This window comes from Pterocles gutturalis, unplaced genomic scaffold, assembly GCF_000699245.1.
Source record: "Pterocles gutturalis isolate BGI_N339 unplaced genomic scaffold, ASM69924v1 scaffold431, whole genome shotgun sequence".
NCBI lineage: Eukaryota > Metazoa > Chordata > Aves > Pterocliformes > Pteroclidae > Pterocles > Pterocles gutturalis.
In genome coordinates, this window is record NW_010097522.1 from 2,717 (window position 1) to 17,968 (window position 15,252).

Genomic DNA, 15,252 nt, shown 5'->3' on the forward strand with positions numbered 1-15,252 from the left:
CTTCAGGCGGATGGACTTTTGCCCAAGTAATAGCTTGCAGGCTCCTATTCTCAGCTGGCACGGACCCCAGCACAACCATAAACATCCCTGAGAGGATCATAATATGATATATTGGACAGATTCTGATACGCCTCACAGTAATACACTGCCGAGCAAAATTCTGCTGAAGTCAGTGACTTTGGCAGGGGCAGAGCTGAAAGAAGAAACCTGTCCCTACCCTGTTGCTTTCTCGAGTAATGAAGCACTTGCAGGCTATTAGCTAGTCTGTGTCCCTTTTGATGATGCAAGTTTTTGTGAACCCTTTGTCAAACATTCAAAATAGGTTTTTTTGTTCTAAGTGGTTGCGTTGTCTCTTCCCCCTACAGGATTTTCCATTCTTCAAGCGATTATGGAAGCTGCAGTACAGAACAACTGGCAAGTGACAGCCAGATCTGTAGGAAACATAAAGGATGTTCAAGAGTTCAGAAGAATTATAGAGGAGATGGACAGGCGGCAAGAAAAAAGATACTTAATTGACTGCGAAGTAGACAGAATCAACACCATTTTGGAACAGGTATATGCTTTTCAGAAGTTGTGATCTCTCTGTGACAGACATCGTTAATGTTTCTGGAACTGTCTGTTTCTAGAAATTAATTAAGTATCCGTTGAGATAAGAGTCCCAACAACTGTCCGGTTACTTAATAAAATTAAAATGCCTCAGTGATGCTCATAGTTCGTGGCAGCACTTACATGTAACCTACCAGGAAATGTCTCTGATTTTTTTTCCCAAATGTCAATAATTAATTATTTTTTAAGTAGGTTAAGAACCTAAAACCTCAGCTGTGAGAGTAACATCACTGGCATCAGAGCTGCTTACAGGGATTGCAAGACAGGTGCAGTTTTTTAAGTGGAACATGAAACAAGAAATAAAAAGCCAGTGAAGTAGTTCTGAGTCATGTTAAAGAATTCCCAAATGGAAGTATCGCTAATGGAAGATTCAGCTGGTAGTGCAAATGGCTCATTAGCACTTTTTGGGTACATAAAGCCCTTCCTTCTGCACTGTCGGTGCTGTTGACAGGCTTAAATGGTGGGTGATAGAGTCTGAACACCTCTGCTGGGGAAGATGCACTTTTGAGTATGTGGCCTTCCCAGGGTTTGCTTTGTCTCAGAGGAATGGCCATACCCCCTGACCATCCCAGAATGCCTGTGCCACTTGCCAGTGCTGTGCAACGTGCTTGAAGAGGTGTAGTAACAGATACACATCACAGGGAGCAGAAGAAGGACAGGTCCCTGCTGCCTGGGTGCACAGCAGAGCCGGTGTTGGTGTGGGACCAAATCCATGCTGCTTGTTTATTCGTGGGAATTCACTTCCATTAGGATTGAAAAACCCTCTGATTATTGCCACTTCATAAATTTAACTGTGGGTTTATAGTATGGAGCTGATCCAAAGTACCACCTAAATTTCATGAAACCTTAGCATATCTCTTTGAAATGTTGTATTGTGAACTAGCAGCAAACTGACCTCCCTGCCATAACCCCTGGGAAATGCAAAAGCTGTATTCACCGAGTTCCTTCTCAAAACGTTCTGTTCCCATCAAGCCTTGAGGTGTGACACTGAGGGTCAGTCTGCGGGGATGGAATCGCTGTGGTCACAGCCAGGTCCCATAGCCGCTGGGTCCAGAGGGCAACAGGAGGATGCTCAAGAGAACATAGCACAAGCTGGTACTGGTCTGTAACTCTGACAGCTGGTATGGTTGGGATACTAATGCATGTATACTGCACTTCATATATACTAAATACACTGTATTTTTGGTCAGTATGGAAATTCATACAGAAAAGTGTAAGAAACTTTTTTTTATTTCTTTCATTTACTCATATTCTTGCAAAAGATGGAAAACACCACACCCACAGCCTGCTCTGCTGGAAATGATGCAGGAGAGCACTCCTGAGCCAAGCTGAAGTTTTTGGGCCCACTCTCAGCTGGGGAACAGGCCTTTTCTTTGATCTTTCTGACTGCATTTACATTTTGTTCTCTCTTTTTCTTCTATTGTGCAAGTGAGAGAAAAAAATAATCAAACCATTCCGGTGCCTAAAATGAAAGCTGCATACGAAGCAAACCATACAGCAAAAAACTCGTGGACTCTTTCCTTCTGCAAGCATTCTAAATTCAAACCTAGTGAAGTTGTAATTTTATATAATGTTTGATTCATCTTTCTATCAACATGATTAGCGTCTGTGTAACTAAGGAGTTGCTACTGGGGCCTCCAGGTTTCCCCAAACTCTACAGTACACTGTACAATACTTACCCTTTTGCATAATCAGAGCCTTTCTGTTGTCATTATTGTATTGTATATAGCCCATCCCTGTACTGTTAAATTACTCTTTTTCTGTATTATGCCCACTGTCCATCTTTTCAACTTTATTTACATAAAATTTGGACATTTCCATTAAATCTTTATCCCAAATTATCTCAAATATTTCTAAAAGATCTTAAAATTTCCTTGCAGTTGTATTTTAGGACTGTTTCAACCAGTTTTAGCCAATCCATTGAACACTGTCAGTCCATTGTTTTGCAGCCAAATCCTGCAGAAATTTTCACACATAAATACTACGTCGTATATGTTGCCTCACTGATGTAATATGATTTCATTGAAGATGCTCATAAGCAAAATTGTTTGAATTTGCAGTATCAAAAATGGATTTAGAACTCTTTGTCTAGGAAACCAAGCTAGATAGAAAAGCAAACTAAATGTACCTTCTGAGCTAAATACTCTGGTACTAATCATGGTTTTTTAGCAGTCTAAAAAGTGTAGTCCAGTTATGCAGCACTTTTTTTATGCTGCATAAATACACATTTATTTTACTGGGGCCGTTCACTTCCTAAAGAATAGCCCAAGCAGATCACAGGCTGGTGCCTCTGATGCTAAAGGTATCTTCTGGCAATAATTTCCAGGGGTTTTTTTTGTCTGATACTGAAAAGCATTGACTTAAGTTTCTGCAGGGAAAGTCAGTAATGGTGGACCCCAGGTTGACAGCTGAACAATTATTGGTTTTAGGCTTTTCCTTCCATCTCCTCTGCTTACCTTGTTATCTTCTCATAAAGTAGTTAAAAAATCTCACAAATACGTGTGGTACTTAAATCCATCCAGCCAGTTTGCTCAAGGGACTGGTGCGTTGTCTTTATAGCCAACTGTGTTTGCTGATAGCATAGCATTGGGGGGAAAGATAACTCTGGATTTGCATATTTCAAATCTAGCGTTTTAATGCAGTTTAGAAAGTCAGATCAGTGCTTTGTGTGGAGTCTAGAAAGTCTTCTCAGCCAAGAGGCAGCAGCATCTGAGCACGTTAGCAGCACGCTGACTGCACAACTTCAGGTGGCTGTGAAGAGTTTTTTCCCAGCAAAAGCAAAGGGTAGCCAAGACTCTACCTGTTCTGGCAGAGTACAGATCGACAAACTCTGTCCCAGAGGGGGTTGGTATAGGGCTGCCCAGCCCAGCTGCCTTTCCATCCCTCTCCCTTTTTGGCCTCCTCAGGGGCACAGCTTCAAAGATCAACCCTCCCATCACCTTCTGGGAGTGATGCCTACCTCCAGAGAGGGGGTTTTCTGTGGTCATGGTGGGAATGTGTGGCACCTGCTATTTCACAAGAGGAGGATGAGCCAGTGACCCTGGATTTCAGAAGCTTAAATAGGACTTATTCAAGATCCAAAGTTATAGCAGAAATAAACAGACTGTAAACCACTGAACAGTCTACACACATGCTGAGTTTTCTATCAGACTTTTGGGCTCTTGGCCAGGCCATTCGGCAAGCTCATCAGTTCTCTGCTCCAGAAACCACATATGGCTTTGTGTTAGTGCTTGGATTAAATAAGAGTGACCTCTTCTCCTGTATCAGGCCGGTCAGTGTGTGCAGATCTCTTCCTTGATCCTTTTTTTCGACCAGTTCAAACCAGGGTATACTCTCTTTGGAAAGTGTAGGCTTTTCTAAAGATGATTACCCATCTGAGGATTTTCTTCAGACTCTTCAGGTCCTGCTGGAATATTCTGTACCTTCCTTCAGCGATGTACAGACACGTGAGTCAGTGACCTTGAGTATTCCATATGCCTTTAGCATCTGGCACATCTGTATGTCTCTGTATTTCCAAGGTCTGAAACCTTTCATATGAAGTATTTCTCAGGGCTGGCTGGTACCCAGGAAAGGATGTCTCCCCCTGGTATGTAAATATAAGGTAGAGGAAAGAGGGTACCTCCGCTGCTACCCTGCCTGGGTAACCTGTTTTGTGCCAGGTTTCACTCTGCAGCACATCTGGTTTCATTCCCCTTCCAGAGAATCTTGTGATGGGCCCTGCAGTGTGTCCTAGAGGTGGGTACCCTGCCCACATCATCTCTGGCCCTGTCTCTTCAGCTGCAGAGAAGGGGGAAGCAGAGAGATTAATAGTCATTCTGTACGTTGCCATCTGTTTGTTCACTTGCCCCATAGTTCTATAACCATTGAGCGTGTTGGATCAATATCCCTCCTTCCACAACAAAACAATATCCAATTTAATCATCTAGTGGCCTCTCAAGCACAGAGATAGCAACACTTATGTCATGCAAAATTCATAAGCTCCCCACACTTCTTGTCCCTTGATGCTAAAATATTCCAGTATTCCTTCACAGATAGATATAAAATTTTGTTCTCATAAACAGAAGAACATTTTCTTCTGGGAACTAACAGTAAGCTTTAGCCTGTTCAACCATGTATTTAGAGACGTGTTTTTGAGCTAAGAAATATGTTTTTCTTATTCCCAAGATAACAAGCTCTATTTCAGACTAGAGTGGCTTTTTGTCCATTTAGAAGAAAATCTCCTGAGGGAATATAAGGAGGAAGAAACTCCATTCAGGATCAAAATGGTGAAACTTTACAAAAGAGCTGTTTATTCCAGAGACTGCATGCTTTTATCGAAAGGACACCATCTCCAAACATAGTCGTCAAGGCTAGGCTCCAAGGCAATCTCTGTAGTGCCTGGAGGCGTCTCACAAAGCAGAAGCAATATTACAGTAGAGAATGCAGTCCCCAAAAGTTGACAATGACAGTCAAACTGTCAGAGAAGTCTTGAAGTAAAGCGTCCGTAGGATTAAGAAGGGTAATCTGATTGACTGATCTCTATCCAGTGCAAGCAGTGACTGTGACTTGACCTTCGAGTCTGAAATGTTGAGATTAGGAAGGTGGTCCACAGGTTTTCAGTACAGCCACAGTTGCATCCCTCTCAAGAGCTGTTCAGACCTCAGAGGAGCGTGCTCACTGCACAGCAGCTTTCACATTTGGGGTCTTGTAAGAATAGGTACAAAACTGCAGTAGTTGGCTAACCAATAGTCATTAAAAACAACAGTAAGGAAAAATGTAAGTGAAAAAAATCAATGCTGCTTTGGTGTAAGCTTCCTGGTGTGTGTGTTAGATTGTCAACCGTCGGGTGTGGGGTTGCCTGTGTTCTCAGCAGCAATTAAAAGCACAGTAATTGCCTATGAACACAGTGGGACGCTTGAAGGAGAAGCAGAGCTGTGAGTAGCTTCAGCTTCTGCTTTGCTTATGAACCCCGGTGATGCCGTGTCCTCTGCCAGTGCTGTGCTGCACGGAGCACAGCCACGGAGCAGTGTGCCACCGTCACGTCGAACCCCGGCTGTGTCACAGCCCACTGTCACCCTCTGTGTGGAGCAGAGGAGGGGGCTCCACTGGGGCTCCGAGAGAGTATCTGATATGGACAGGGTTGTCTAACGTCACTCAGAAACCAGTACAGTTCATTTTTGTGTTTCAGGTGAACTAGAAACTTAAAATTTGGGACATTTCTTCATTAGGTGCCCATGAGTATTGTTGAAACCAGGATCTAAAGCAGAATGGAAGGTTGCTTCTTTCCCTTCACAACCAGGGATTTTCAGCAACCCAGAGGTCTGTATGGGTGTGTGGGGAGGAAAGGGGAATTGCTTAGGGCAGTCGCCCTCTGGACTACAGGTAGCGGTAAATAAAATTGGGCAGATGTCAAAAGCGACAGCTGCCTGTCAGCTGTGAAACTAATAAAGGGCCAGAGGTGGATTGCTAAAGCAGAGAGAAGGAACATCTTGGGTTAACGTGCCCCGCATACGGCACATTTCACACGTACCTGAGGAGAGAATTTGTAGCTTGTGAATAGTAAAGTCTCTCCAAAGCCATCATCCAGACTTCAGAAAGCAAGGCAGGTTCCCAACGACAGGAATTTAACGGAGTATTAGTCATCCTGCAGAGTGACTGAGGTAATGGCACACAAAGCTCTAAAATTGTTCAAAAGACATTAAAGCACCGTTTTAAATGTATCTGATCAGTAATAATAATAATTAATACAGAATGTCTCACCGTAAATGTGCAAGCTGCTGTATGTAGAAGCCTGCTGCCAAGCAGCTGTGGTTTCTTATGCCAGAGGCACATGAACCTGAAGCCACCATTAGAGTTTTTATTTTTCTGTCATCGTAGCAATTACTCATTTTGTGTTTTATGATAATTCATGGGATATAAATGCACACACCAATGCACACGCATGCATATGCTTTTGATCTTTTGCATATTTTTATCACAAAATTTGTAGTGTGGTTTTATGCAGCTACAGGCTTATTTTTATGGCAACCTCTGCATTGCTGTACAGAGAACCCAAATCTTTTCTCAGTTGCAGTGCTGCAAGTATAGAGTCAACCATTATCCAAAACATTATCCTGGAGACAATACTTAAATTGATACCATTGTGCTCATAGAGAGATTGTATTTGCTTTGAACTTCAGTTAGTAGGTAGCTGTAAAAGCACAATTTGCTGCCTCGTTCACCTTTCTTTGCAGCTTTTCAGCGCACAGAATTTGTCCATGTGTGTTTTGCCCTTAGAAAGCCTTCGGAGGGTCCCACTTTTTATTTAGTCCATGTCCAGATCGTATGAGCTGCTTCTGCAGCTGGCACTAATTGTTACCCTTGTTGACAGTCTCCGTAGAAAAGTTGAGCCTGAGGGCCATTTGCGATGGACATCCTGCATTTGGTGTACTTTGGAAGCAAATGTACACACTGATGCTTCTGCCATACCTAGACTGTGGGGAGAGGATTTGGTCTTTCGTTAGCTGTGCTGGTATTTTTCAAAAACAACATTCACAAGAAGCCTTTTAAAGATAACACAGAGTATTTGAGGGAAAGGGAGCTCCTGAGTCCCACTGTATTTGTCCATCTCCCCATCCCTGGTAGCTCTGGGAATCTTTTTAACCTCTTCTAAGCCCCTGGCTGATTTTAAAATCCCTCATTCACGCGTCTTTTCCCGGTTTTAAAAATTGGTGTTGTATAGAAGTCGCTTTGTTACAGTCCTAGCATTTAATGTGGTTCTTTCTTCTCCCTATAAAGGATAAACCCTTTCATCTTTGCAGACATTACCTTAATTTCTGCATCTGTCTCTCAAATAGTTTAATGCTTAAAACTCTGCTTCTAACCAAAGGCTTTCCTTAATTAGTTTCCAAGGCAACCATTTTGGCGACAATTCAGATGAACCAACTGCAGGGAGAGGAAGGAAACACGCTATCAAAATGAATAGTAATAGCACAATACCACTGTGCAAACAGGCGTTGTACATCACCAGAGGCAGCGCGATAGTTCTGGTGTCTTATAAGTTCATTTATAAGGGAAGAAGTCCTAACTCCGTAAAACAAAAGCTGCACAACAGCGTATGTCTTTTTTTTTCACGGCAGACTAAGCCAGGATTAATGGCTTTGGTGCAATATGAATCACATACCTGGGGGAGGAAGAGAACCACTGGTGATTCTCAGGGTCCCTCATGCACCAAGATGTTCCCAAATGTGTTTCATAGAGCACTGCCATGCTACAGTTCAAATGGCAAGATTTTCAGAGGGGTGACCACCCCACTGGGCTTTTTGAGCCCAGGTGCTGGAGGTGCAGTATATAAGACACGAGCAACTGATGGCTACAGCCTTGCAGGGGGAAGTCCCTAAATATGAGGTCCCGAGGTGTGATCCAGAGCTATGGTGCCTTTGCTCTGGGCTGCAGATGGGTTTGGATCAGGCCATAATAGGGCAAAGTCCCATCCCAGTGCAAATCGCTCACTGCTTGTAATGGTACATTCCTACGTGTTCCTGTCTGTTATCCCACCTTCATACCAGTGTGATTCCACTGGCCTCTGCAGAGCAGGTGACAGCTACCAGGAGTAGCCTGCGCTAAATTTATAAAGAATCAGGCCCTGTAAGTCATCAACTAAACCTCAAATACAAACTCATCCCACAGTATCCGACCAGTAAGATGGGAAATAGCATAGCAATTTTAGAGGACGTTAATGTTCCCAAGCTTAAAAAAGCCCATGTTACTAAATTAAATTTATTTGTGTTGTACCATGGGCATGCATGTGTAGGTATAATGGCATCTGTACTGCTGGAAGCTCGTTCTTCCAAAACGTGTAATGAATAAAATTATCAACACCTTAAAAACACCCTGAGTGTATTCTATCCTGGGAGAATGCATGTAAAGAATGAGAACAGAAAAATATTGCTATAACTTTATTACCTCATATGAGTAAAATGGCCTCCGCTGCTGCATAGACTAAGTCTAGTAAAAATAAATTAACTCTTCATAATCTCTTTTGGTTTACGGTTTATGCACCAAGTTATATGGGGAATATTGCAGAGCACTGTTTATGGTGAAGCAGAATAAACCTTTCACTCCTTGAAAGCATTGAAAAGAGCGAATTCAATGCAATTCCAGTCACAGTAAAATTCCATTTATGATAAAAGTATAAGAAAAAGTAACGTTGTTTTCCCTAGAGGAGTTTGCACTGATGTTTTTTCTTTCTTGATTTCGTAGGACATGTAAAAGGGAAAAGAAATGCTCATAAAGAAAAAAAGAATGGCTACTATTCAGTATTTTTCAGTCTGCTTGAAAGCAGTGCTCTGCAGTACAAACCCCCCTCCAAAAGATTCTCATATGAGCATTGGGACTGAATTACTGCGACACTTCTGGGTTAGGTCCAAATAATAGTTCGAAGTGATCCTGACATGCAGTAATGGTTTATATAAGCAGAATTCTGTTTCCAATGACTCTTGTTCAATTCCAGGGAGTAATGGTGGGATTTTACTCCGACGTACTGATGGGAGATGTGGAGAAAATGGGAAATCTATGTATTTTTAAAATGAAGACCGTGTGCCTCAGTTTACCTAATCTCTTCCTCTCTTCCCCCGATGGATATACATCCTTTTATATTTTTGAGCAACTAAGACTGAAGGAGTTTTATTTTCCCTGTGGGATATGAGAAGAAGACGTGAGCATTGTTTATGTTTATCTGTGGTTTCAAGAGTGTACGGTATTGAAAGCCAAAGACAACAGTTAGATGTCATCTCCTGTGTCACACTGATTAGGCACCCCATGCAAAGATCACTAAAGAACTGCTTGTTGATGATGTGGATAGGCCTTCAAATGCATCTGTGATTCCTGCAGAAGGTTTGGAAAAGTAAGAATAAATGTAAGATTATTATTATGAATAGTCTTTGTGAAAGTGACTTGAGATGTTGTGAAACTTAGTGAAGGATGCTAGTCTGGAAGTCAGTTTTGATAGTGCTGATTTTGATATACCTGATGGGGATTTGTAGGTCTACAGTGAGAGCATCCACAGCTACCAAGAAGCAAGGAGGGAGCGTAAGTAAAGAGAGTATATGTGAAGTTGGAAATGAGGATGTTACTGTGATGGGACTGTGTTACATGGGAAAGGAGCTGGTTGCATTATGGATTGAAGGAAATTTAACCATGAATGTTCCTAGGGAAAGGCAATCAACTCTAGTAGTACAGCCAGGTGTGCTTGTTTGCTTAACTTTTCTGAGCTAAGATTTGACTGAGAAATAACTGGTGTCTTTTGAAAAGGCAGTTGTGTGTCAGCGAGAAGCATGTGATGGTTACTGAGAAGCTTACCCGTCTGAGCAGTTAACATAAATTCCTATTCTTTTGGGCTCTCTGGAGTATCAGTGCAGGGATAGCAGCAGTACCTGTTCATTCTCAGGCTAGCAAAACCTCGTGTGTCTTCCCAGAGGTGGTGAATTGAGACTTAAGCAGCATAAGAGGCATTTCCACAGGGCTTGACTGATGAACAAGAGTGGCCCTTGATGGGGTGAGATGCAAGGTAGATGGATATTTCAGAATTAATCAGAAGCAGTAGGAAGAGAGAACACAAGATCTTTCTCTATGTACCTTTCCTATCAGATAATATGAATTTCAGTTCCCCTGGACTCTTTGGAAGATCCATGTAGAGAAACAGAAGCTGCAGTGTCCCAAGTACCCTACCAAATCAGTTGTCTTCAAAAAAGTCATTCAAGCTTTGATGACAACAGTGCATCAAAAAGCTCCAGACCCAAGTAATTGTTGAGCATTGTAGCAAAAAATTGTGTCAAATCAGAGAACGGAACCCATGTCCCTTGAATGTCATGGTTGCTGCCATTCTGGTAGTGTCTGATCTGGGAAGGGTTATAGCCAAGACAGAGGAGGACAGAAGACTGAACCAGCAGGTCTAGAAGATTAAACCAATGAGGAGAGTACCATAGCATGGTTTGTCAGTGTCAAATTGAAGCAATTCTGACACTCAACACAGAAAGCTTATTGTGATGTGGAATTTCCTGTACACATTTGGTTTTCAGTTGGTTTTTATGAGATATGAAGTCTCTGTGAAATTTCAGGTGAGTTTTGAACTTAAGATTTCACAGAGGCTTGATAAAGTACTGGAACGTCTGTGAAATTACCTTGGATGTCAAATCACTCCATTATGAACATTTTTCAAGGGAGGATCTTTCTCAAAGAATATACTAGAACTGTGTAGACAGTTAAAATGTGACCTCCTTCCTTAAATGACCTATGTGTGGAAATTACTGCTGCAGAGTAACATATTTAATTAAAACATTTGCTTCCCATCAATACAACTGTAAAAATTCCTGCAGAACACAACTGGATTTTTCATTTATTAATCTCACTCAAAAAGCTAAAGAATTCACGAATTAAAAGTTTCTATAACACATAGATCTCTTCAAGGAAGCTCTCTGGGAACAAGTATCTCTTCTTGAGAATATCTTGGCAAAATAAGGGGCAAAAGTCTTGGCAATTTTGAGTATCCTTCATACGCTACAAAGAATTTTTATTATGATTGTAACACCCCACCATATCTGGTCTTGGTTTTAGTGAAATAGCTTCAAGTGATGAAGGGTAGTTCAAGTTTTGAGCCTCTGTTTCAGTTTGTAGGTTTTTTCCTAAGAAATTTCTAACATGAACTTTTATGCACAAATGAAATGCATATTCCACTACACAATCTTCAATCAGCAAATGTCAGATTAGTTATGGGAAAAGAAAGTTTAGCCATATGGAGGGAGAACGAAGTACAATACAACTTTCAGATGCTGTGTTTAATTACCCTCCAAGGACCAACATGTGCAACCATCATCTGTCTGGAGATGGCCTGAAAGTAAAATGTCTCTCTTGATGTGACTATCATCAAGGAGAGGGGCATGGGAGAGAAGGGCACAAGAAGGGGGGCAGGAAAGGAAAAACTTTAGTTAAAATGCTTCAGAGGCATCTCAGATCCCTGCTTCCACCATGTGCATTTTTGTCCCCTTCATCTAGGAGATTCCTGTTGTGCAGGAAATTATCTCCCATGAGAGAGACATTGCAGAAGAGACAAAAGCTTTTTGAAGAATTTTTTGTAAGCCAAAAGAAATGATCTTGATACTGTGCTGTAGAAGAAAGTAGGATTTTGGTTATGAGGTGTAGTCACAAATATACAAGGTGGCAGTTGCATGGAAGTAAAATTCTTCGGTCCATATACTGCACAAAAATACAAAATCTAGCAATTGGGGCTATATGTGGCTTTGTGACATTCCCTAAAGGACATGAAGCCTCTGAAATGGTGGATGAATTAATCTCAACTATGTATGCAGTTATTTTTATCTGCAACAAATAATACGTGTGTAGAATCTTCATCTTAATATTTAATACATTCTTCATTTAATATTTAACTCAAATTTAATATAGTACTCATTCTTCATATAAATGAAATCATTGTTTACTGCATATTTTACAGCATCACAGTCCCTGGGGGTGAGATTCCCGTCCCATTAATACTAAGTGAAGAAGTAAATCGCCTTCCCTGGGTTTGCACTACAATTACAATCACGGGGTTTTGACCCTTTGTATGAGGGAAGCCACTTCTACCGAACATGGAAATGGCTTATATTGCCATGCAGTTAAAGGCAGGACAAATATCACATTTTGCTGTGATAGACCACCGCTAGCTGTGGCCTGTCCTTTGCCACCGCAGGATTGCGGTTCCTTTGGAACCTCGTATGTTGGTGCTGGTAGTGTTGGTGTGATAAAAAGAGACAAAATCCTGACACCAAAAAAAGCTATTTTTTATTAATTAACTTGGGGAAGATAGAACCTTGTCTAGTGTTTATAATCCTCAAAGGAAACTTGGTCTTTCTGCAGGAGCATGTGTGTGTACTGGGAGTGGGCACTGCAAACTTCCAGTGTAATGGATCTGCTGAGGTTATAAGGAATCTTATTTTTACTGTGGCATCTGGTTAGATGAGGAAAATCCTGTTCACATTTCAGGAGAGCTTTTATTTTCTGTTCTCCTCCTATTTATCGTACTCCTATCTGGAAAATTTACATGACAGGGGGTGACCTGTGCAAAGTAAACATGGTGAGGAGTGATTATGGCTGTCAAATGCTATTGCACCTTTGCCCACACGATAACACTTCAGAAGGTATCGACATTGCTGTTAACGGTGCGCTGACCCCGGAGAACTGCAGTGCGGTGGCTGCGAGACCCGTGGGCAGCTCCAGGGTCTGCAGGAGCGAGAGGGGGGCCGGGAAGAGGACTCTGTTTTCCAGCAGAACAGCATCTTTGGTTTCTCCTTTCCTTGAGTGGTAGAAACAGAGCTGAGATGCAGTACATTGCTGAGGCTGCTCAAGATAAGGTGAACATCCTTGCTAACATACTGACGAGAACTTTTGGTGCTTAGGGACATGGTTTAGTGAGTTAGGTGGTGTTGGGTTGATGGTTGGACTTGATGATCCTTGAGGTCTTTTCAACCTTAATGATTCTGTAATTCTATGATTCTTGACTTTGGCTTTTATTGAACTGATTGGACTGTCACCCTGATACTCTACTCCTCTCCTTTCTCAAGTGTGTCCTGAAGAACAAATTAGGCAGCGCTGCTGGTTCAATAGGGCACTACTTTTTCAGTCGTTCAATCCAATATCGGTTAGGAGTTGCTCAGATCCGAGATAAGCTTTAACTCCATCCTCAGAACAGAAATGTTGTCAATAGGGATAGAAACAAGAAAACACCTGACCAGATACCCAGGAGAGAAGGCAGCATGCTCCACCACAGTTTGGGCTTGCCAGACAGTTGTTGCCATGCTTGAGGTAGCAAGGGTTTGTTATCCATGCTGTTCCCACAGATCACTGATCCTGATGATGCTGTTGAAATTCTTTTAGACCCGAGTCCGTTGATCTGTTTTGCTTGTTTGCAGCTGAAAAGAAAGGATCAAGCCTTCACTTCTGGCATTTGCATGCTGCTTTGAAAGCAAAGGTGTCATAATTGTATTTCTATAGCAAGCATGTTACTGCTCAACTGGCAGTAGCTAAGCTCTCCTGTCCTCAGCACCTCACACATATACTTAAAATCAGTAGAAATTCTTGAAGTTAATGTGGGCTTTTTGCAAAAATGGAACCCAAATTAATGCATGAATAACCTCAACAAAAAACGACAAAATCCTTTTTTACTCTGAGCTTATAGCAAATCTCATTTTCTTGCTGTCTTTTTAAAACCTAGGAGAGAAGAATTCTAGAATTAAACTGCCTCATTGTTCCCAGATATGGTTGAAATGGAAAGACACATTACAGCGGGTCAGATCTCTGCCTGTCATTTCACTTAAGTGGCATATTTCTGCCACTTGTCAGGTATGAAAACATAGTAAAAAATCTTTAGACCTTCTTTGTGGCAATACTGCCTGTCAGCATCAGTATTTTATGTTATGGAAAGATCTAATAGCCTCATAAAATACCAGGGTTTTGAGCTGTAGATGAGGTAGTCTGTACTTTTGTCATCTAATTTTTTCCTTTCTTTTTTTCATTTGTAAATAAAGGATGATAAATAACTTTGATTAAACAGACTAGACTGACCAGATGGCAATGGATTGAAATGAAGGGAAGATCAGCTCCAAACAGGTATTAATTGGACATGATAGCTTTCTTTTCACTGCTGCCAAAATCTCGGTAGCTACTTCTCTAGGTAAAAGTGCATGCTTGTGTTTTTCAATGACTCTTTAAAATCAAAACCCACAGAGGCAGTAAGGTGGATTTAAAATTACTGAACTAGTGGGCTTAGAGGGTTGTGATCAGCAACACAGAGGTCAGCTGGAGGCTGGTTGGTCTTTGGAGTACCCAACCAATCTCTCTGTTAAGGATGTGAAGGTTATGGGATGGAGTGCACTCTCAGCAAGTTTGCAGATCAGACCAAATGAGGAGGCACGTTTGATGCACCAGGTGGTCGTGCTGCAATACTTTGACAGGCTGGTGAAGTGGACAGGGAGGAACCTCATGAAGTTCAGCAGAGGGAAGCGCGAAGCTCTGCACCTGGGGAAGAATAGCCCCGTGTATCGGTACAGACTGGGTAAGTGCCTCCTGGCTGGAGAGCAGCTCTGCAGAGAAGGATCTCGGGATCCTGGCACACAAGTTGAGCATGAGCCAGCGCTGCACTCTCCCAGCAAAGAACGCCAACAGCATCCTGGGCTGCACGGGATTAGCATTGTCAGCAGGTCCACAGAGGTGGTCCTTCCCCTCTGCTCAGCACTGGTAAGGCTGCCTGGGAAGTGCTGGGTACAGTGCTGAGCTCACTGGTACGGGAAAAACACGGAAGCTTTTCTTGTTGCCCTTGATGTCCCTGGGCAGATTTAATTCTATCAGGGCTTCTGCCTACAGAGGGTGGAAGCAAAAGGACAGGTAGCCTGGGAGGAATACAGAGACATTGTCCAAGCAGCCAGGGATCAGGTTAGGAAAGCAAAAGCCCTGATAGAGTTAAATCTGGCCAGGGATGTCAACAGCAACAAGAAGAGCTTCTGAGGTACACTGGTGATAAAGGGAAGACTAGGGAAAATGTGGGCCTTCTCCGGAAGGAAATGGGAGACCTGGTTACCCAGGATATGGAGAAGGCTGAGGTACTCATTTATTTTTATAACTCAGCCTTCATTGCTA

The 15,252-nt window shown here is 42.2% G+C and overlaps 1 protein-coding gene across 1 annotated transcript in view; it reads left to right on the forward strand.

Moving 5' to 3' along the window:
- Positions 1-365: 365 nt before the first annotated feature.
- GRIA3 (glutamate receptor, ionotropic, AMPA 3) overlaps positions 366-15,252 on the forward strand; it is a gene marked incomplete at its 5' end in the record, with an annotated part of 84,795 nt that continues 69,908 nt past the window's right edge. Inside the window, one exon of the mRNA XM_010075539.1 lies at positions 366-553. Within this exon, the coding sequence (XP_010073841.1) occupies positions 366-553 (188 nt within the window). The remainder of the gene's footprint in view (positions 554-15,252) is intronic.